The sequence below is a fragment of the Heterocephalus glaber genome, unplaced genomic scaffold, assembly GCF_053883595.1.
Source record: "Heterocephalus glaber isolate CG9 unplaced genomic scaffold, H.glaber_assembly_v1.0 deba00001613, whole genome shotgun sequence".
Taxonomy (NCBI): Eukaryota; Metazoa; Chordata; class Mammalia; order Rodentia; family Bathyergidae; genus Heterocephalus; species Heterocephalus glaber.
The window spans coordinates 13,068,340-13,093,077 of record NW_028258384.1 but is presented as its reverse complement, the minus strand read 5'-3'; the positions used below and the strand labels follow the sequence as shown (position 1 = coordinate 13,093,077).

General features: G+C 35.5%; 1 protein-coding gene across 1 annotated transcript in view; it reads right to left on the bottom strand.

The window, feature by feature from the left end:
• Positions 1 to 24,738, bottom strand: part of Dach2 (dachshund family transcription factor 2) — a 764,989-nt gene that overhangs the window by 522,906 nt on the left and 217,345 nt on the right. Inside the window, exon 2 of the mRNA XM_087196571.1 lies at positions 8,157 to 8,195. Within this exon, the coding sequence (XP_087052697.1) occupies positions 8,157 to 8,195 (39 nt within the window). The remainder of the gene's footprint in view (positions 1 to 8,156; positions 8,196 to 24,738) is intronic.

Genomic DNA, 24,738 nt, shown 5'->3' with positions numbered 1-24,738 from the left:
AATGGACTTTTTAAATCAGATGTGCTGTGTGCATGTACCAACTCCTCACAACGAATGCAATTTATATGCACTGCAAATGTGTAGTAATAAAAATAAATCTTTAGGACTTTAGTGCATGTTGCTGTGGAATATAATTCCGTTAAGACTACAAACCAACAAGTGGCCATTTTGGTATAATAATCCCATTTCTTAATATTATTTTGTATCATTCATCAATATGTATTACAAACCATATCAATTTAGGCACAATGCATTGCCCTTTCAAATACATTTATACTAGCTCTTAGAATCAACTCCATTTTAGGAGCTAATTAGTTACTCTGACAATTTTTTAAGAATAGGCCTATACAATTTCAGAAAATGTCACCACTTTCTTTGTAAATTAATGATATGTTCCCCACTGCACAATAATAGGTGATTATCAGCCTTTCCTCTTTACTCTCTCAGTGATGTATTTAAAACTACCCTCCGTCCTCCAAAGAAATTCATGATCTGTCACTCGACTCACTGCTGTCTAGATTTATGGATATTTTAGCAGTTCCTTCATTTTCACATCGCTAGGCAACTCTTCAAAGTTTAAAAGAAAGGACAGAATTCACCTGAATGTTTAGACAAGTATTGTACTTCAAAGGACTGTTCTTCTATAATTCTAATTTGCTTTCATATTTAAAGAAACAGAGACTGAGACCTAATGCATTGAACTGTCACATTATTAAGTGTAACATGCAGACATTACATTATTATGCTACACATGGCTAAGAAATTTTAGTATTCACGTGATTATGATAATTAAGTCTTCCTTCACTTTGGGTGATGTGACACTTGCTTGACTATAATGTCACTTCACTTAAAGTCTGTGTAAACCACATTATCTTAGTCCCTATGCATTATACTTCCAACTGTGAGCAAAATTAAAAGATCAGAGAGGACAAGAATGTATGTAAACCCAAGGTAGCATCATGTAAATGGCTCGTTCAAGATTCAAACTGGGTTTTAAAGAATAGCAAAGAAGACTATTTTCTATAGTGATATTACAGTATTGCTATCCAGATACCATCTGTAGCAAAGCACATAGATATATTTGGACTTAGTGGTTAAGACAAAAAGAAAAAAATGTGGTTTTGAAGTTTTGTGGATAAAAAATAAGAGATATCATTTTCCAAAGCTTCATACAGACTAAGAAAAGTGGATACTCAAGAAGCAGTAATACATGGAAGGTTTGCAACTGGTTTTGTAAGTAAAAAGCCATCAATATCTTAAATGCATACAGTATTTTTTAAGAAGCACAGATAATATTTGCAATGCAAGTTTGTTTATACTTCCCCATTTTCTGTTTTTAATAAATATTAAGCAATCACAATATTCATTTTTTTGAAAAAAAGAGAGTATTGATTTGCCAATAATTTTGCCAGTCACAGTAACACTATGTCCAAGAAGAGCTTTCTTTTTTTCCCATAGATTCTTTTATTGGGACATTTTAGGTATACAATACATTTACATTTCTCATTGGATGCTTGTACCTTTACATGATTTGAAAGTGCTGCCATCTATATCTTTGAAACTCACTTAAAGGTTTGGGAATATCTTATATTTTAAATGACTTACCTAGGAATTACTTAAAAAGTTAGATAACCTAATTAAATCTTCATATAGGATAGGCAGGATCTAGGAAAAAATAATCTACATTATTATTCACTGAACCAGTAAAAGTAATATTATCAACAAAATAGTTCTATAGATCATGCTTCAACTACAAAACAGGACGCTGACTAGCAAAAATAGGAGTAAAAGTTATAAAATGAGTCCTACCTAGGCTCATGAATAGGATAAAGTGGGTAAGAAATCTCAAAAGGAACTTATGTGGGTTTATTTTCCTTTTTGGAGAAAGAGGCATATGTGAGTTGTATTAATCTGTGGATCATCTGAAAAAAGTGTGTAAACTACAGTTTTCTTGTAATATCTGCTGTTGAAACTCTGTCAGAGCTCCATTCAGTTTCTAGAAAGACAATAGTCCAAATATATTCCCAGAACTACTTACAGAAAGAAAGGCCCCTAAAAATGTTTACCTCACAAGAAATTAAGTGATTTGGAAATCATTTGTCAGAACTACTTCCACTTTCCATATGGAAAGCTTCACTCATAAAATAACCAATGTTCAATGCCATTATAGGTAAAAAAAGAACTTTCCATTTACATCATTGAAAATAATAAGTACTTCGTGCTATCGAGAGGATATGCTTGTATGTGGGGAGTTGGAATGTGATGTACTTGCATTTCCGGGAGTTTAAATTATGTTGGTTTCAATTGATTGCCTTTTCTAGTTCAATCTTTTGTAATACTAACTTAAACAGTTAGATTTTTAACTGATGGTATTTCCCAGTACACTCAGAATTTTTACAAATACTAAAATCTCTGTGTTGAGTATCAGGGCAAAGATTCAGATATAATAAATAGAGACTATGACTAATACAACCCAAGTAACCTCTCTAAGGAGGCGTGTGCAACACCATGAAAGCACTGCTGGAATCAAATATTAAGCAAGTTGAAAATATTAAATCTTCTCTGAATCAAAATTTTGCATAAAATGCACTTGAAAGCAAACACAAAGTCATGATAGATGGTGCTGAGCATTTCACCATTTTCAATGAAATGAGTTGGAAAATTGAAGATGAACTCAAGATGGGATAGCACCACTATCAAGTCCTTAAAATATGAGAAATTGCTCTATCTTCTTCCCCATTGTCTCAGGATAAATGTTTTTGAATTAAGAGAGACACAAAAATAAATAAAGTTAACTTGTGGTGTTAACTAAGCCAGGTGATATTTCATTTAGTTTTTACAAACTGATGAAATTCAATTTTGTCTTTACGTTTTTTTCACAATAATTAAATTATAGCTTTAAGGAAAAGGGAATTCAAAAGATGCCACAACAGTGGTCCAAAGTCACAGAGTTATTTGCAAGGTGGATTTAAGTTCATGGGCATTTGACTCTTTTTCCAACAACTCTTTCTGCTAAACTACCTTATCTCATCAAATAGAAATTTATATGAAAGTTCCCTCTAAGCAGAAAACTACTTTACAAATCTAAATTAGTATTATTATACTTATCTGAACTGCATCTGTTTTAAAATGAAGAATAACAATACAAATAGTATTAGTAAATATTTGTATGTGCACTAAATGATCAGAATGAATATTTCATTTGTATGTGTATAATGATGAATAGAATCAATGAATATTTTTTCTTTATTAAAAATATCTTTGATATTGAAAAGAACGTGGTGAAATGGAAATTCTTATGTAATACTGCTGAAAAGATAAATCAGAACAACTACAGAGAGCAGTTTAGTGATAACTATTAAAGCTGCTGTACAAAACCCAACAAATGTACCTGTGGCTTATACTCTAGGCAAGTTCTCCATCATGTACACAAGACAACATAATGTTCACTGAAGCATTGTTTGTAATAATAATATGGTATCTGTACATAATGGAATATTACTCAGGTATAAATAAGATAAATATGAGACATTTGTAGGAAAATGGATGCACCTAGAAAATATAAATTTGAATGAAATAAAGCAGTCACACAAGCTTAAACACAGTATGGTATCTCTCATTTGAATAAGGACAAGTACAAAGAGAATAATAAAGGATGGATAGAAGGAGACAAGTGGATGGTTCTCTTGCAAATGGGAATGATCTCAAGAAATCAAGGCTGAGGAGTGAGGGAAAGTGGAAAAGGAAATAAGTAGAATAAAGATATGACATGTATAGAAATCTAATATCCTCAAGTAATGTAAACATTATATACCATAAACAGGAGCTGAGATTAATAATATCAATAAGAATGAAAATGGAGAAAAGAAATTAGCAGAGGAGGGAAGGAGCAGAGAGGAAAGAGAAAGAGATCAAAAAAAGAGAAATAAGTTGTATTATGTTCATGTACCCGCTCACCAAGATGACTATAAACAGCATGTACTACAAACATGTACTACTAAAAAAATGGAACCAACCCAAATGTTTACCAATATAAAAAAGAATAATCAAATGGTATATACATAAACAGAAAGAGTATAATGGACAATTAAAACTGAATGAGGTAGATCTACATGTATCAATGTGGATAAATCTTGAAAACAAAATTATAAAAAATAATACATTATTGCTTCTTTTAGATGCAATAAAAGCACAAAGTTCAGTATTGCATATTGTTTTTGTAAAAATACATTTAAAATTTCAAAGCAATTCTATACATCAAAATTATGATAATGATTGCATCTGAAGAAGGATTGAGTGGAAAGGTGGTGATTGCTAATTATATAATTAATGTTTGACAGATGTAACTTTTTAAAAATTGCGCTTTGAGTCAAGTGTAACAAAATATAGACCTGATTATGTATTGACAGTTGACTTTGTTTCCTGCTATATTTGAATGTTTTATAATTAAGCTTTTTAATTTTTACATTATTAAACTGATATTATCAAAAGTTATTTCAAAATATAAATGCAATTTATCAATAAGTCAGAGGTATATGTATGTGCACACACACACAACACACACACATATATATATATATATATCACAAAAAATAAAATGAGGTATTTTAGTAGCTAGCATGATTCCAGTTTACAAGTTATAAAATATATGGGTCCAAAGCATATGCACCTTAAAATGCAACTCCCTTCATTCAGATGCTGTCTCTGGTAATTTTAGGTTGTGTGTTCTTGGCCAAATCATTTAACCTTCTCTGTGTCTCAGTATCATCATCTGTAAAACAATGAGTATAACAAAAGAACCTACCTTCTGAAAATGTTAAGATAATTTGATGAACTAATATAAGGAAAATCACATCAAATCATGTTGATGAATGATTGATATTATTGTGTTCTGGAAAAAATGACTTTTCATTAAAATTTTATAGTTAGTTACCTTATTTATATTTTTACACTGGTAACACTTTATTAACAGGTTTTATTAATATGTTTAAACATATGCTTATTCAAAATATTACTTGTGGGGCCAAGGATTTAGCTCAGGGGTTCCGCTACCTGCCTCACAAGCACAAGGACCCGAGTTCGATCCCTGGTACCAAAAAAAAAAAAAGAAAAATATTACTTGTAGTCAGAACTATCTAATAATGTACAAAGGGCAACACTATCTATGCAAATTTAAGTAAGCATAACTATTTTGTACATGGTCATATGTGTTGATCAGTTGTCTGACAAGTATCATCTTTCATGTGTCTATGTCAAATCTTCAACTGGAACAGTTTGTCCCCGAGGGTTTCTTTTAGTCATCTGGAATTTGGGATTATTATTCAAGATTATTCTTTTTCTTTCTTTCCTTCCTTTTATCTAAAGATCTCAAATTTCCCATAAGAAATGACAATATTAACTTACTGTCCTGACTAAGGCTTTATGATGAAAATAATAAGGATTGTGAAAGTAAGTTTAGCAGTGGGATGTGTTTCTTTTTATTTCCTTTTTTATCTAGAGATTTTGGAATTCGCTTCATTTTTAGACAGATATGCTTATGGACTGTCAGTGATGAAAGCAGCATACACGTGTCAAAAACATTGTAGCATGGTAGGATTATATACTAAGGTCAAGGGCAGGATAGACATACCAGCCAACTCTATGGTAAGAAAAACAGTTACCTCTTAATAAAATCTCAGATTACTGATTTTGTTGTATCTTTACTAATACCTACCAAAAGTCCAAATGAAGTTTTACTGTGTTAACTACTGACATTTTATTTCTTATCTTAACCATTTGTAAAAATAAAGGTATTTTTCTTGTTAAAATTGGGAGTTTGTTTAAAGGAAAACCAATTTAAAATGAAACAATACATGCTATACATTGAATATCTTCCCATTAAAGCAAAACAAATTGGGTTTTACTAGAAACCCAATTATGTTGCATGACAGAATTATGCTTAAATACTCTCTTTTGGACATGGCAGTAATGATTTCTTTTATGCTGTATTCCATTCATAAAAATAAAAACAAAAATCTATAAGTTAATTTTAATTGTCAAACCAATTTAAGGGAAAGCTATATCTGCTTTTTATGCAATTTTTTAAAATCATAAAGTATATAACCACCATTTTCAATACAGGAAGTATTATACTCCACCTACTATTTATTTTACAAAAATTTTCCTAATTTGAGAGCTTCAAGTGCATTTATTAGAAACTCATGCATGTGTGCATGTGTGTGTGTTGCAATTGCAGTACCTTGAGGATTTAAAATTTAAAGCAGAGATTACAAACTGAAGCCCATAGGCTAGATCTAGACCCCAGCTGAGTTTTATTTTGCCTATAGTGTTACTTTGTTCTTTTTATTGATTTAGTTACCAACATTAAAGGACTGGATAATTTCATATAAAAATCCGGATTCCCAGCTTCTGTTAAAAAATAAGACCACAATGCAACGCAGCCTGCAATACCACATGGTACCAATCAGCTGAGCTAAGTAATAGCTACCACTTTTAGAAAAAAATGCATACTTCCTAGTTGACCATAGTCCTCACTACTGCATATTGTTTCTGGTCTTTCATTCATGTTACCAACCTTGCCTCCATAGGCATCAGAATCTGTGACCATTTTGATTTTTCTGTTGCTTATGTGAATAACTTAATGCATATACTTGTAAAAGCATTTTATGGTTCTCATATTTCAGTAAGTGTAAAATCCTATTACATATATATGCACATATGTAATATAATCCATAGATACATCTATATAGTTTAAAAACTGCTGTTATATTTAATTAAGAAGTTGAACCTAATTTACATGTCATTTAATCAGAAAATAAAAATGAAAGTCAATTTCAATGCCAGAATTACATTACATTCATGTAAAATATGAAGCATTTTCAATATCCAAATCTAAACTCAAAATTCAAACAATTTTTCACTTAAAATCATTCATTAATAAAGCCTAGAGCATTTTAACTCCCCAGGATAGATGTCACATTCACATATAAAATTTGGCATTTAAGGAGGCACATCTACTGCTTCAGGTCACTAGGGTATTATTTAGTGTACATGATATTTAATATTCATTTTTAACATGTGAGATATTCCAGATATTAAAAACACCATCATAGTGAATTTCATTTTCTATGTTGAAAATTCAAGATAAAGAACATAGTATAGTCTCAATTTCCCACAAAACCATATGACATTTTCCTTGTAGAGAAAATATGGACAAAACTTGAATCAAAGGCATCCCAGAAAGAAAAAAAAAATTACTACCAAAAAGAAATTTAGCCTGAGAGAGTTATGTGGAAGTCGAGAGGGAACACTATTCCCAGGCAACATTAAAACACACTTTAGGATCAGGATGGCCCTCCTTCTCCTTTGTCTCCGAGTCATTGTCCCTTCTTTCCCCCATTACTATCTAAAAGGTATGAGGCTTGGAATAATATGTTATTTCTGTTGGGATGCAAGTCTAACTGAAATTTTCAAAGATATTTTTGGACATTTCAAGTTATAAAACTTGGATTTCCAATATTTTTAAAAATGTATTAATAGAAGAAAATAATTACACATATTTTAGAACTACTTGCATTTCTATAAAATATCTGTGCTGAATGCTTAGAATAATTCCTATTTGAAAGCCTAGTTCTTTTCCATTATTACTGCAGCACACTTAATAGCCTATGCTGCCCTGCAACAGTGAATGTACCTTCCTCAGCATTCCACAGCCAAGAAGTGGATGGGCATCTGAAATACTTTCCCATTATTTTTTAAAAGTGTCATAGTTTCATTCTATCTCCATCATATTGCAGCTTTTCTTTAACTTCTGTTTTAGTTCATCACCCCACTGATGGTTCTGAAAACCACTCCCAGCTAACACATGTAAGTGATGACTAACTTGAAATAATGAAACCATGGAGATCCCAACTAACTAGAACCTTCAAATAGATGTTCAGGTTCCAGTTAACTCTTTGGATTTCATTTTTCTTTTTATCCCTAAGGATTAATCAAGAGGATAATTCAACATTCTCTGCTGAAAATTTTTAATGGTTCCCCTTTCCTACCTTGGTAATTATTGTCTACAGAACAATATTATGTCAGTTGGGCTGAATCTGTACAAGCTCCAGGACATTCCCAGGAAGTTGATTTTTAAAAAATAAATACATAAATACCTGTTAACAGCTTGTTTTCTTGTCATTTGCCTCTTCCTTCTAAAAGGAGAGTGTAGCAGAAAATAAATAAATAAAACTGGTTAATTGAGAATTCTCATTAATTAGCTTCTAGTTAATCAAGGCTTTATCATATTTCAAAAAATAGTCTTAAATTCTGCAGATATTTTAGATATATTACACACAATGAAACATCAGCAGGGAAGAGCGGAAAAATGTAGGAAAACGAATTGATATTAGATAGTGTTTTAAATATATGGATAATGTTATTATACTTCTGGTTTAGTTCCATGAAATAAAGAATAATGTGAAATATCATGTTGTATAGGTATTTTCTCTATATGAAGGCAAGGAAATAAGGTTATAGATTTCTGCTGAAGGAAATGGCCTCGGGTCAATTCTAAAAAGAGATTCAGCAATATTGTCTTTTCTCTTTCTCTCCCAAGCCTTCCTTCCTATCCCATCCCATTGGGTATTCCAATACTTTTGAGGTGAAAAAAGAACATCTAATTTTCCTCATTTTTATTTGTCCAACAGAATAATGAAAATAAGCCAATAGTAATGTTGTGCTTATTTCCTAAACATGGAGCCATTAATCATGCAGCTCAGTATATGTATACTTTTGGACAAATACTGAACTAACTCACATCTTCCCCATGAAGGTTACACATTCATTCACTCATGCTCACACACACATACACACACAAACACACTGTTATACACACATCTACACAAAGAAATCAAACAGTAACAAAAATATGGATTTAAAAAGAAAAAGACAGATAATGAGTTTAGATAACAAAACAACCATTTTTTTCCAGCAGCATAGAAATTTCCAGTATTCCACAAGCCTTTAATGAAGATCAACAAAATCTAAATTGGCATGCTAAAGAAAACTGTAAGAAATATAATCAGGATCTTTTAAACCTTCTGCATGTCTTAGTAGCAAAGTAACAAAAACCTCCTATGAAACCTACTACAAATATATGTGATTGTTTCATCATTTCTCTTTCTTCTAATGATCTTTTTGTTAAGAGTCTACTTTCAGGTATTTTGTTGGTTTTTTGATAACTTTTTTTTATAAACAACTGTTTCTCTGCTTCAAAGACATGCAGAAAGTTATCAAAATTTACTAGCAAATGCAAAAATGTTTCTGAGGTTGCTAGGAAATAGAGGTGGGAAGGAAGGCAAGCATTCTTTCACCTGCTCGTGTGTTCTGTCACTTCACTATCAGAATTACTTGATTTGACTTTACAGTTCATTCATCCAACCTGTTGTACAAATGACACTTCTCTTAAACAGAATGTATTCCTGGGTGCCAATGAAAATGCATACTACTGTGATTAAATGGGAAATGTATCACTAGACTCCTTTTCCTTATTTATAAAATTTTTGAAATTTAATAGAACGTTTTGACTATCACTTGCATCTAATGATAGTAAAACTTCCCAAAACATAAAAATCACTTAATTCTATGAAATGGGCTTCATGAATTATTTAAATTGAGATTAAAAACTTGCTCACTTCTGAATGGTTCTAGTTAAAATACTCCAATGATTCTACAAAAGTTCATAAACTAACTGTACTTTCTTTAAAGCCTTAACATTTTCTTAGAAAATTGTGTTTCCATTGATATTTAAATATTCCCCATTAGTCTGATTTAGTGTGAAAAAATGTGTTTCATACTAATGTCTAACAATAGCTATAATGATAGGATTTAAAGTTTAGCAGTTAAATCCATATATATTTATCTTTCAGTACCTGTGAAGGATACTGGGCCTCTTTCACATACCAAAATATGTGAATATTCAGATCCCTATGTAAAATGACACAGAGTTTGTATATCGTACACGTACACCCTCCTGTATACTCTAAAACATTTTTAGATCATTTATAATACTATGAAAATGATATATAAATAGCTATTACACTGTATTGTTTAGGAAAAGTTTTATATATATTCAGTACAATCACAATTTTTTCCTAAATATTTTCAATCCATGGCGTAATGAGATCATGGATGCAGAACCCACAGATATGCTATATTTTATAGCTGAAATTCTTAGTAGAATGTGGTTGCTATACTTTTGAATTTTTACTTTCTGTGATAACAGCTAATTCATTTTAGATTTCCTTATATTTGACAGATAACCAATATTTTGGAATGGTTAGCTCAACAAGAACATGATATACAAATATTAGCTTAGTATAGAATAGCCTATAACTTGAAGAAAATCATGTTGGTTCCCTGGAGTTGGCCTAGAGTGTTTGTATCATCTCTAATTTTTCTTTTTTTACTAAGTGTTTTTATTTGCTGTCCCTCCCCACTTCTGAGTCTGGCTATAAAATGAAAATCATGACCAAAGGTCCTGAAATTAACTAAAATTTACCTATGATCATATTCTTATGATCATATTCTTAGGCATATGATATACATATGATCATATACATATACATATGATCATATTCTTATGCAGCCACTGACAAAAAGGGGTTTCATATAGTCAAAAACATTGAACAAGTTATTACATACAATATACCACTAATAACAATAGAATTCTTATCAATAAAGGTCCTACAGCATTTAGTAATAAGCAGTAAGTATTCTTACATAGGTTACTAGTTCCTATCATTATCTTTGTTTCAATTTATTAAATCAATGATGAACCTTATTGTAAAGAGACCCTCTCCCTATGTACAAGTTATAACTAGATGTGATTTCACTCTGGTTGACACCCTAGAAGTTAACAATTACAAAAAGTCTGTACTTTGACTTAGTCAAGATCATCTTTACTTCAAACCACAGATAATTTTGTGTACTTTGATACGTTAGACTTTTGGTGTGTGCATGCAAAGATCATGGTACTAGTCCACTTTCCTATTGGTGAGATAACCCTACTGAATGCCCACAACTCAAAGGAGGAAAGGTTTAATTTTTTTCTTTTTTTTTTCTTAAATTCTTTTATTGGTAAATTTTAGGTATACAATACATTTACATTTATCTTTGGGTGCTTCTACCTGTACATGATGTATCTTGGTTCTTATTTTTTCCCCATTACCTGTGTACCCTTCACCCCTAAACCCTTCCCTATTTACATACTTGGTTTCCACTATTTTTTCTTTCCTCATATTTTTTCCTTTCCATTCTTTCCTTTCCCCTTCCCCTCCCACAACCCCTACCCCTTTGAACCTTTTCCTATTTCAAAGTATAAATTATTAGTTATTAATCCTTTTAGTCCTTATTTACACTCTCACTTTCTCACACTAGAGAAACTATTCAGTATTTAAACGTGTGTCTTATTTATTTCACTTAAAAGTATGGCCTCAATATGCATCCATTTAGCTATAAATGACTCTAGTTTGTCATTCTTTATGGCTGAGTAGTACTCCATTTTATATAAAAAAAAAACACATCTTCTTTATCCATTACAAACTGTGCCACAATAAACATGGGTACACATATATCTCTGTGGTCTGATTCTTTTAATTCTTTTGGGAAAATACCCAGCAGGGAAATAGCTGGGTCAAATGGGACCTCCAGCTCTAGTTCTTTGAGGTATCTCCACAGTGATTTCATAGTGGTTGCACCAGTCTGCACTCCCACCAACAATGAAGGGTTTGTTTCTCTCCACACCCCTGCCAGCATTTCTTATTGGTTGATTTCTTGATAGCAGCCATTCTCTGTGTGGTGAGGTGGAATCTCAGTGTTGTTTTCATCTGCATCTCTCAAATGACCAGTGATGTTGAACATTTTTTCATGTGTTTATTTGCTGCTTTTACTTCTTTGTCTGAGAAATGTCTGTTCATTTCAGATGCCCATTTTTGAATTGGGTCTTTGAATTTGGGGTTCTGATTTTTTTCAGTTCTTTATATATTCTAGATAGTAGCCCTTTGTCTGAGTTGTAGGTGCTAAAACTTTTTTCCCACACTGTAGGTTGTCTCTTAGCTCTGTTGGTGGTTTCTGTTGCAATAGAAAAGCTTTTCAATAAGATGAAATCTCAGTTGTTGATTCTTTCTGCTAGTTCCCATGCTACTGAGGTTTTGTTCATAAAGTCTTTTCCTATGCCAATAACTTCAAGAGTTCTACCTAACTTATCTTCCAGCAAGTTTAGTGTTTCTGGCTTAATATTTAGATCTTTAATCAACTTAGATCTCAGTTTAATGCATGGTGATAGATATGGGCCTAGTTTTATTCTCTGACTCGTTGAAATCCAGTTTTTCCAATATCATTTATTAAATAGGCAATCTTTCCTCCAATGAGGGTGGTAAAGTCCTTTGTCAAAGATGAGGTGGCTGCGTATGTCTGAAATTGTTTTTGCATCTTCTAATCTATTGCACTGATCCTCAGGTCTGTTTCTTTGCCAGTACCATGCTGTTTTTATCACAGTAGCTTTGTAGTATAGCTTCAAGTTGGGGATTGTGATAACCCCAGCCATGTCTCTGTTGCCCAGAATTGCTTTTGCTATTCTAGGTCTCTTCTGGTTCCAAATGAATTTTTGTATTGTTTCTCTAGCTCTGTGAACTAAAATGTTGGAATTTCAATAGGCATTGCATTAAATCTATATAGCAGTTTTGGAAGTATGGCCATTTTCACAATATTGATTCTTCCTACCCAAGAAAGAGGGATGTCTTTCCATTTTCTTATATCCTCCTCGATCTCCTTTTTCAGGGTTCTGTAGTTTTCAGCACAGAGGTCTTTTGCTTCCTTTCTTAGATTGATTCCTAGATATTTCATTTTTTTAGATGCTATTGTAAAAGGAATTTTTCCCTAATTTCTCTCTCAGTGAGTCTGCTATTTATGTATAAGAAGGCTATTGTTGTTGTTTTTTTTGTATTAAATTCTTTTACTGGTACATTGTAAGTATACAACCAAATTACGCTTCTCATTGGGAATTGTACCTTTACATAATGCATCTTGGTTCTTATTTTTTGCCCAGTCCTAGCCCTCCCTTCATGCCCTCCACCCTTCCCTATTTACAAAGACTTTATTTCCATTTTTTCCATTTCTCATCATTTTTCCTTTCCCTTCTTTCCTTTCCCCTGCTTCTCCCACTACCCCTACAGCTTTGGACCTTTTCTTCCTATTTTATATTATCGATTATTCATTCTAATCATTGGTATATTTTAGGTATACAATATAATGACATTCATCATTGGAAATTTGCACCTTTATATAGTCTCTCTTGGTTCTTATTTTTCACCCTTGCCTGGCCCTCCCTTCAACCCTTCCAGTCCTCCCTCTTTACAAAGATTTTGTTCCTATCTTTCCATTTTCTCATATTAATCCCATTCCCTTCTATCCTTTCCCCTGCCCCTCAAAATTCCTTTCCCTTTGCCCCTTTTCTTCCTATTTCACATTACTTATTATACATTTTAGTCCTTATTTACACTTTCAGGTTCTCACACCAGAGAAACTATTCAGTATTTATTCATGTGTGTCCTATTTATTTCACTTAAGAGTATTGCCTCAATGTGCATCCAGTTAGCTATAAATGTCTCTAATTTCTCATTTTTTATGGCTGAGTAGTACTCCATTTCATAAAAAAGTCACATTTTCTTTATCCAGTCTCCAGTTGGTGGGCATTTGGGCTGTTTCCAAGTTTTAGCTATCACAAACTGTGATGCTATGAACATGGGCGCACATATATCACTGTGGTATGATTCTTTTAATTCTTTGGGGAAGATCCCCACCAGTGGAATAGTGGGGTCAAATGGGACTTCCAGTCCTAGTTCTTTGAGGTATCTCCATAATGATTTCCACAGTGCTTGCACCAGTCTACACTCCCACCAGCAGTGGAGCAGGGTTCCTCTTTCCCCACAGCCCCGCCACCATTTGTTATTGGTTGATTTCATGATAGCAGCCATTCTTTCTGGAGTGAAGTGGAATCTCAGCATTGTTTTCAATTGCATCTCTCGAATGACCAGTGATGTTGAACATTTTTTCATGTATTTATTTGCTATTTCTACTTCTTTGTCTGAGAAATGTCTGTTCATTTCAGATGCCCATTTTTGGATTGGGTCTTTAAATATGGGAGGTCTGATCTTCTTAAGTTCTTTATAGATTTGAGATAGTAGACCTTTGTCTGAGGAAGAGCAGGTGAAGATTTTTTCCCACATTGTGGATTGTCTCTTCACACTGCTGGTGGTTTCTCTTGCTGTGCAGAAGCCTTTTAATAAGAAGAGATCCCATTTGTTGATTGTTTGTGCTAGTTCAGGGACAACTGAGGTTTTGTTCATAAAATCTTTTCCTACACCGATGTCTTCAAGGGTTCTACCTATCCTCTGTTCCAACTGGTTCAGAGTTTCTATTTTAATATTTAGATATTTAATCCATTTTGATTTTACTTTAGTGCATGGTGAGAGATACAGGTTTTAATCTCAGCCAAGTTGAAGCCCAATTTTCCAGCAGATTTATTAAAGAGGCTCTCTTTCCTCTAGTGAGGGTGTTTGGCTCCTTTGTCAAAAATGAGATGGCTGAGTGTGTCTGGTGTGGTTTCTGCATCTTCTAATCTGTTCCACTGTTCCTCAAGTCTGTTTCTTTGCCAGTACCATGCTGTTTTTATCACAGTAGCTTTGTAGTATAGTTGCAGGTTGGGGATTGTGGTACCCCCTGCCATGTCTCTGTTACCTAGAATTGCTTTTGCTATTCTGGGTCTCTTCTTGTTCCAAATGAATTTTTGGATTGTTTTCTCAAGGTCTATGAAGTATGCTACTGGGATCTCAATTGGAATTGCATTAAATCTATATAGCAGTTTTGGAAGAATGGCCATTTTCATTGTATTAATCCTTCCTACCCAGGAGGAGGGGCTGTCTGTCCATTTTCTGATATCATCTTCAATCTCTATTTTCAGAGTGCCATACTTTTCAGAGAAAAGATCTTTGATTTCTTTCGTTAGGTTGATTCATAGGTATTTCAGGTTTTTGGATGCTATTATGAAAGGAATTATTTGCCCTATTTCTCTCTCAGTGAGTCTGTCACTGGTGTAGAGGAAAGCTATTGATTTTTCTGTGTTGACCTTGTAAGCAGCTACTTGACTGAATTTGGTTATTAAGTCTAGAAGACTTTTGGAGGTGTTCTTGGGGTCTTCTATATAGAGTATCAAGTCATCTGCAAATAATGACAATTTGACTTCTTCATTACCTATCTTGATTCCTTTTATTTCTTTCTATTGTCTAATTGCCATGGCTAATGTTTCCAGAACTATATTGAACAAGAGTGGTGATAGTGGACATCCTTGTCTTGTTCCTGATTTTAGTGTGAAGGATTTCAGTTATTGACCATTTAGTATGATATTGGCTGTTGTTTTTTCATAGATGGCTTCTATCAGTTTGAGGTAGAGACCATCTATTCCAATTTTTTCTAGGGTTTTTATCATAAATGCATGGTGGATTTTGTCAAATGGTTTTTCTGCATCTATGGAGAAAATCATATGGTTTTTGTCCTTGGCTCTATTGATATAGTGTATTACTTTGATTGATTTTCGTATATTGAACCATCCCTGCATCCCTGGGATGAATCCCACTTGATCAGGGTGTATGATCTTCTTGATGATCTACTGCATTCTGTTTGCCAGTATCTTATTAAGGATATTTGCATCTATGTTCATTCGTGTGATTGGCCTATAGTTCTCTTTTGCAGTTGGGTCTTTCTCTGCTTTGGGGACCAAGGTGATACTTGCTTCCAGGAATGAATTTGGGAGTATTGCTTCCCTTTCAATTTCATTGAAGAGTTTAAACAGTAGTGGCAGTAGTTCCTCTCTAAATGTCTTGTAGAATTTAACAGTGAAGCCATCAGGGCCTGGGCTTTTCTTAGTTGATAAGTTTTTAATTACATTTTCAATTTCATTGGTTGATATTGTGTTGTTCAGAATTTTTAGGTCTTCTTCATTCAACTTTGGTAATTCATATGTATACAGGAATCTGTCCATTTCTTCTGTGTTGTCCATCTTATTGGCGTATAGGTTCTGGAAGTAGGTATTGATGATCCTCTGGATTTCTGCTGGGTCTGTTGTCATTTCACCCTTTTCATTCCTAATTGCATGGATTTGGGCCTTTTCTTTCCTTTTTCTGACATGGTTGGCTAAAGGTTTGTCAATTTTGTTGATTCTTTCGGAGAACCAACTCTTGGCTTCATTGATTTTTTGTATCATCCTCTTAGACTCCATTGCATTGATTTCTCCTCTGCTCTTTATAATTTCCTCCCTTGTATGAGATTTAAGGTTGTCCTGCTCTTCTTTTTCTAGAAGCTTGAGGTTCAGCATCAGGTTGTTTAATTGGGCTCATTCTGTTTTCCTAATATGCGTATTCACTGCTATGAATTTCCCTCCTAAGACTGCTTTTATTGTGTCCCATAAATTCTGATATGTTGTATTGTCATTGTCATTTAATTGAAGGAACTGTCTGATTTCTTCTTTAATTTCCTCTGTGACCCATTGGTTATTCAGAAGTGTGTTGTTCAGTTTCCACGTGTTTATGAAATTTTTCAAGTTTCTTTTGCTATGGATCTCTAATTTCATCACACTATGGTCTGATAATATACAGGGGATAACTTCAATTCCTTTGCACTTACTTAAACATGTTCTATGTGTGAGTATGTGGTCTATTTTGGAGAATGACCCATGTGCAGCTGAGAAGAATGTGTATTCTGATTTTGAGGGGTGGAAGACTCTGTAAACATCTGTTAAGTTCATTTGTTCAAGAGTTTGATTGAGTTCTAGTATTTCATTACTCAGTTTTAGTCTAGTTCATCTATCTATTTGTGACAGACGGGTGTTGAGGTCCCCCACTACAATTGTATTAGTGCATATATGACTTTTCATGTCTGTTAGGATTTGTTTTATATAGTTGAGTGCACTAGTGTTTGGTGCATAGATATTAATGACTGTCATCTCTTCCTCTTGGATTCTTCCCTTTACAAGGATGTAGTGTCCTTCATCTCTCTTAATCAGTGTTGGTTTGAAATCTACTTGATCTGCAAAGAGGATAGCTACTCCTTTTTTTTGGTTTCCTGTCTCATGGAGTATTGTTTTCCACCCTTTATCTTTCAGTCTATGAGTTTCCTTTTGAATTAAGTGTGTTTCTTGTATGCAGCATATTGTTGGATTTTGCTTCTTGACCCAATCTGCCAGTCCATTTCTTTTGATTGGTGAATTGAGACCATTAACATTGATGGTTATAACTGAAATGTATTGACTTTCATTGCCATGACTTTTTCTTTTTGTTGGGTTCTCCCCCTTTATATTTAATTTCTTGTCATGCCAGATGGGTTCATTCTGCTTTGCTTCCTGGGGTTGTGATCCTCAATGTCTGTTCCTAGGATATTGTGTAAAATTCTTTGGAGTGCTGGTTTGGTATTCACGAAGTTCCTAAGGTGCTCTTTGTCATGAAAGTATCTTATTTCTCCATCAATTTTGAAAGATAGTTTTGCAGAATACATCAATCTGGGTTGAAGGATGTTTTCTTTTAGGGCTTGGAATATGTCACTCCAAGCTCTTCTTGCCTTGATGGTTTGTGTTGAGAAGTCTGCTGTTATTCTAATAGTCTTTCCTTTGTATGTGATTTGTTTCTTTTCTCTGACTACTTGGAGAACTTTGTTCTTCTGTTGTGTTTCTGGAATTTTAACAACTATATGCCTATGTATAGATTTTTTTTGATCAAGGCTATTTGAAGTCTTATATGCCTCACTTATGTGTATGTCAAGCTCTTTTCCCCTGCTTGGGAAGTTTTCTGCCATTATTTCTGTGAAGAGATTTTTTATGTCATCTGCACTCTCTCCTGTTTCTTCCTTGAGCCCACTCAGTCTTATGTTATTCTGCTTTGCATCATCTAGCAGCTGCTGGATTGATTTCTCATGTTCCCTTATAATTTTGAAGTAATTTTTCTTTTCCTGGTCACTAATTGCAATCCTGTCTTCTATATCTGAAATTCTGTCCTCACATTGGCTCATTCTGCTGTGCAGACTTTCAGTGGAGTTTTCATCTCCTGGATATCTATTTGCTTCTGTTTTATGGATTCCATTTGTTTCCTGTGTTGGGATTCAATCATGTTCCTGAGCTCCTCTCTAGATTTATTAATCATGTGTTGCACTAGGGGCACAATTTCTCCTGTTATCTGAGAAATTATTTCTGATTTCATTTTTTCCAGATCCCCTTTTGTTGCCAGTTCAGTGGGTCCGGGTGGTTGAGTATCAGAGTGTTCCATCTCATTTCCCTTTGGGGTTGCTCTAGGTGATCTGCAAGTCTGGTTTTGAAACTTATTTACGTGTTTTCTCATTTCGACCGGGGCGGGTTGCTATTAGCACCTGCATGGATTACCTCCTCTGAGCTGGATGAGGTGGGACAGGGGCTGGGAGCAGAAGTAGGGTTGATGACCCAAAAGCCCCTTCCTCTGGACCAGGAGCAGTGGGATGATGGCTCAGAAGCCCCTACCTCTGGGCCAGGAACAGCAGGACTCAGTACCTTTGTCTGGTGGTCTGGTGTCCTCTGCATCTTTGTAGTGTGGATCCAGGTGGCTGCCTGTCTGCAGCGGGCTGTTTCGGCATGTTCTGTGTGACCCAGGACCTCGGTAGGGCATGCACAGACCTGCCTGTCTGCAGTGGGCTGATTCACTATGTTCTGTGCGACTCAGGACCTCAGTAGGGCATGGGCAGATCTGCCTGTCTGCAGTGGGGTGATTCTGCATCTTCTGCGTGACTCAGGACCTTGGTAGGGTGTGCACAGATCTGCCTGTCTGCATTGGGCTGATTCAGCATGTTCTGTGTGACTCAGGACCTCAGTAGGGCATGGGCAAACCTGCCTGTCTGCAGCGGGGTGATTCCGCATCTTCTGCATGACTCAGGACCTTGGTAGGGCGTGCACAGACGTGCCTGTCTGCAGTGGGCTGATTCGGCATGTTCTGTGTGACCGGCTATTGTTTTTTGAGTGTTGACCTTATATCTAGCTACTCTACTGAAGCTGTCAATTAAATCCAGAAGTCTTTTGGTAGAGGTTTTTGGGTCTTCTATGTAAAGTATCATATCATCAGCAAATAATGACAGTTTCACTTCTTCCTTTCCTATCTTTATTGCTTTTATTTCTTTCTCTTTTCTAACTGCTGTGGCTAATGTTTCCAGAACTATATTGAACAGGAATGGTGATAGTGGGTATCCTTGTCTTATTCGTGATTTTAGCATGAAAGTTTTCAGTTTTTGACCATTTAGTATGATGTTGGCTATTGGTTTTTCATAGATAGCCTTAATCAGGTTGAGATAAAGACTTTCTATTCCAATTTTCTGTAGGGTTTTTATCACGAATGGGTGCTGGATTTTGTTGAATGCCTTTTCTGCATCTATGGAGATGATCATATGGTTTTTGTCCTTGATTCTGTTAATATGGTGTATTACATTTATTGATTTATGGATGTTGAAACATCCTTGCATCCGTGGGATAAATCCGACTTGGTCAGGGTGTATGATCTTCTTGATGACCCTCTGTATTCTGTTTGCCAGTATCTTGTTGAGGATTTTTGCATCTAAGTTCATTAGGGAGATTGGCCTGTAGTTCTCTTTTTGAGTTGGGTCTTTCCCTGGTTTTGGAATCAAAGTCACACTTGCTTCCCTTTCAATTTCCTTGATGGGTTTAAAGAGTAATGGCATTAGTTCTTCTTTAAATGTCTTGTAGACTTCAGCAGTGAAGCCATCAGGAGCTCGGCTTTTCTTTGTTGGAATATATTTTGTTATATTTTCAATTTCACTCATTGTGATTGGGGTATTTAGAATTTTTATATCTTCTTCATTTAACTTTGGCAATTCATAAGTATCTAGGAATATGTCCATTTCTTCTGTGTTTTCTATTTTATTAGAGTACAGGTTCTCAGAGTTTGTATTGATGATCCTCTGGATTTCTGCTGGTTCTGTTTTGACTTCCCATTTTTTGTTCTTAATTGCATGGATTTCAGTCTTTTCTTTCCTTTTTTTGATAAGGTTGGCTAAAGGTTTATCAATATTATTTATTCTTTCAAAAAACCAACTCTTGGATTCATTAATTTTTTGTATCATTCTCTTAGTCTCCATTGCATTGCTTTCTTCTCTGATCTTTATAATTTCCTCTCTGTGTGGGCTTTGAGTTTGTTATTCTCTTCTTTTTCTAGGAGTTTGAGGTTCTGCATTAGATTATTTATCTGAGTTCTCTTTGTTTTCCTAATATGGGCATTCACTGGTATGAATTTCCCATGTAGAACTGCTTTCATTGTGTCCCATACATTCCTAAATGTTGTACTGTCATCATCATTTACTTGTAGAAACTGTCTAATTTCTTCTTTAATTTCCTCTGTGACCCATTGGTTGTTCAGGAGGGTGTTATTCAATTTCCAGGTGTTTGTGGGAGTTTTGCAGTTTCTCATGTTATTGATCTCCAATTTTATTGCCCTGTGGTCTGATAATATACAGGGGGTAATTTCTTTATTGGGGTTTTTTTTTTTTGGTACCAGGGATCGAACTTGGGTCCTTGCACTTGCACAGCAGGCAGAGAAACCATTGAGCTAAATCCCCGGCCCTACAGGGGGTAATTTCAGTTCTTTTACATTGACTTAGACATGTCCTGTGAGCTAGCATGTGGTCTATTTTGGAGAATGACCCATGTGCAGCTGAAAAGAATGTGTATTCTGATTTTGTGTGGTGGAACACTCTGTAAATATCTATTAAGTCCATTTGTTCAATAGCTTGGTTCAGTTCTAGAATTTCATTGTTAATTTTTTGTCTAGATGATCTGTCTATTTGTGATAGTGGGTATTGAGCTGCCCCACTACAACTGTATTATTTGGTTTTTCATGTCCATTAATTTTTTTTTTTGTATAATTGGGTCCATTGTATTTGGTGCATATATATTTAGGATTGTCATCTCTTCCTCTTGGATTGTTCCCTTCACAAGGGTGTAGTGACCATCTTTGTCTCTCTTAATTAGTTTTGGTTTGAAATCTACTTTGTCTGCAAATAAGATTGCTACCTCTGCTTTTTCTGGGTTCCTGTCACGTGGAGAGCCATTTTCCATCCTTTTACTTTCAGTCTATGAATTTCTTTTTGAGTTAGGCGTGTATCTTGTATACAACATATTGCTGGATTTTGCTTCTTAATCCATTCTGTCAGTCTACTTCTTTTGATTGGTGAATTGAGGCCATTAACATTGATAGTTACAATTGAGAGATATTGACTCATCCTTGTCATAATGTTTTACTGTTGTTGGCTCTTATTTCTTTTTCCCCCTTTCCCTTTAGTTTCTTACCTTGTCTGGTTGCTTCCCTCTGTTGAGCCTCATGGAGTGTGACCTTCGTTTCCTTTTTCTAGGACATTGGTTAGAATTGTTTGGAGTGCTGGTTTGGTGTTCATGAAATTTCTCAGGTGTTCTTTGTCATGGAAGTATCTAAATTCCCCATCGATTTTGAAAGATAATTTTGCAGGATACAACAGTCTAGATTGGAAGTTATTTTCTTTTAGGGCTTGAAATACTTCACTCTAGGCTCTCCTTGATTTGAGTGTTTGTGTTGAGAAATCTGGGCTTTCCTTTATAAGTGATTTGTTTCTTTTCTCTGCCTGTAGGATTTTGTTCTTCTGTTGGGTTTCTGGGATCTTGACTATTATATGTCTAGGTGTATATTTTTTTTTATCATGGCTGGGTGGAGTTCTATATGCCTCGCTTATCTGTATGTCCAATTCTCCTCTTCCGTCTGGGAAGTTTTCCACTATTACTTCTCTGAACAGTTTTTTATGTCAATTGTACTTTCTCCTGTTTTTCCATGGACTCCTATCAGTCTTATGTTATTCTTCTTTGCATCATATAGCAGCTGTTGAATTGATTTCTCATGGTCCCTTACTATTTTTGAGAAATCTCTGTTTTCATGGTCCTTCACCACAATCCTGTCTTCTCTATCTGATATTCTGTCTTCAGATTCTCTTAATCTGCTCTGCATGCTTTCAATGGAGCTTTTAATCTCCTGAATATCTGTTTGAATCTGTTTCATGGATTCCATTTCTTTCTTATGTTGGGTGATCATGGTTTCCATTTCTTTCTTGTGCTGGGCATTCCTGGCTTCCTGCATGTTTCTGAGCTCATCTATTTTTTTTATCAGTTTTTGTTCTAGAGCCTCTAATCATGTCTTTCACTCCGCTGTCCATCTCTGTAGTTATCTGGGAGATTATTTCTGCTTTGAATTTTTCTAAAGTCTCATGCATCTGCTTTGTTACTTCCTGTGCTATCAGTTCAGGGTGTCCAGGTGGTTGATTATCAGACTTTTGTACCTCATTTCCCCCAGAAATTGCCTTTTGTGGGGTGGAAGTCTGGGTTTGTGACTTGCTTAAATGTCTTCTCATTTTTGTTTTTGGTACTGTCCCTGGTTTAGTTCCTGGGTTGATATTATGAAGTTGTTTATTGTAAGTATCTTTGTTGATGCATTTAGAACCCTTATGGAGTGATTGCTTCTCAAATGTGTCTACCAGGTATAGCTGGTCTTTAGTTTTTGAGTCTCTAATGACTCTGAGGCTATCTCATTTTCATTATACCAGGAAGGAAAACTGTTTAGATCAATCATGACACCTTAGCTCAAGTCATACAATTAACAACACCACAGCATCAAATACATCATTAGAGAATGACAATCTGTGGTAGTTATTAATCTATCACCTTTAAAAATGAAGGGCCTCCTTCAGGGTATGTGTCTGCTGTCACAATAGACAGCGAGGCCAGCAGTGTGCAGTTATAAGTCAATGAGTCTCAGTAAGCTAGTCCCAGACCTGTGAGATTCAGGCAGATTTCTGCTTGCGAGTCCCAAGTTGAGCTCCCTGTCCTCCTGCAGGGTTGCACTCTGCAAGTTTCTACTGCAGGTTTCAGCTGCTTTTGTCCTGAAGACAGTCCAGTTTCCGATGGGATCTGATAATCCCTCCAACTTATCAATCATGGTGGTTTGGTGTGCCTTTATTGCAGAGATTCTCTTCACTTTTCCAGTGGGCTTGTTTTCATCAGGGAGCCTGAGACAGGCCCTCTCTCTGTTGTTCACTTCTGAAGCTCAGAACAATGGCTTTTGTCCCCCTATGCCTCTGCAGTGTATAACCAAGTAGCTGCACAGCCAAAAGGCCAGAGGCCGGGGTGGGGGAGGTTGGATGGATGGGGGGGGTTGGAGGCACCTGCGTGGCCAAGCCGTCAGCTTGTGGGCTTGCCTGGGAGTTTCTTCCTCACCTTGTCCTGGTGGAAAATCTGTCCTGGTGGCTGGTGGAAAGCTGGTGGAGCAAGCCGGAGCCAGCATGTCCCGGTCAGCCTGCAACCCCTGGGCCCCACTCAGCCTTGCCGGCTCCATTCAGCCCAGCCTTCAGCTGGTGGGCCTGCCCTGGGCGGGGGGGTCCTCCTCCGGAAAGTTTTAATTTGACACATAGTTTCAGAGGATTCAGTCTAAGCCTGGCTGACTCTTCAGAAGGAACATCATGGTTGGAAGGTGTGGCAGATCAAAACTACTTACTTCGTGGTGGCAATGGTGGCTGGAAAACTAAGCAGGGGAACAGTGCCCAAAAGGAAATGTCCAGGGACCATATATACTATGCAAGATTGCACCTCTATGATTTACCCCCAAACATATAAATGTGTTTACTGCCCCCCTCAGTGACTCTTAAGCCAAAAAATTTGACACAATCACATTTATTCACCATGTTCCAACCCTTGTCAATTTGACACCCAAACACATACCTTTAAACCACTTAATCTGCAAATAACCACAGCAACAAATTAGTAATTTTGCCTAACATGTTAACAACTAGCCTGTGTACAACCAAGAATGCAATACTCCTTTACCAAAGTCTCAGCAGCTCCAGTATTTCTCCAAAGTCCAAGTCAGATTATTTTCTGAGACTCAAAGGAAACTGAGCAGTGAACCTCACATTACAACCTCTAGCTCTATGTCTGGCATCTGGGGTACAGGCCCCACCCCTATGGTTTCTTTTTTGTGCAGCATTTCTCACAGCCTGCAGCTTTCCTCAACAGACATCTCATGTTCTTGGCATTTCTATTTCCCTGGTGTCTCCATTTCACCTTCAGCATCATTTCTGCAACTGTACACACTACCCTCTTAAGGGCTTCTTGACTGGCCTCCTTTGAAATCTGACTGGAAGCATTCCTGACTCCAAAACTCTTGCACTCTACATGCTTATAAAAGGAGCATCCTGCAGACAATGGCAAGGTCTGCTGTCAGTAGGAACAGTAGCCAGGGCCTCTATGGTTATGGATGCAGTGGCCTCTAAGTTCTGTAGTATATTGGTACATGAACTTAATTCTTTTCATAATTCTGGATTCAGAATTCATTCCATGATTCTTGTTGCAACAGAATTGCTTGCAATTCTGTGACCAGCATATTGGAAAGATTTAAGTTAATGAAATGATGTACCACTGTAACTATATGACCTAGCATGGAGAATGGAATCCAGAGAATCAATACCCTAGGTATCCCTTCTCAAGAAGAGGATTCAGTAACTGCCTTCTTAAATTAAAATTTTATACTTTTGTACCTTTAAACTTGTGATTAGTGTGGTCTTGCTGAATTCTGAGATGCTCTTGAGGCATCTTTCTGCTTG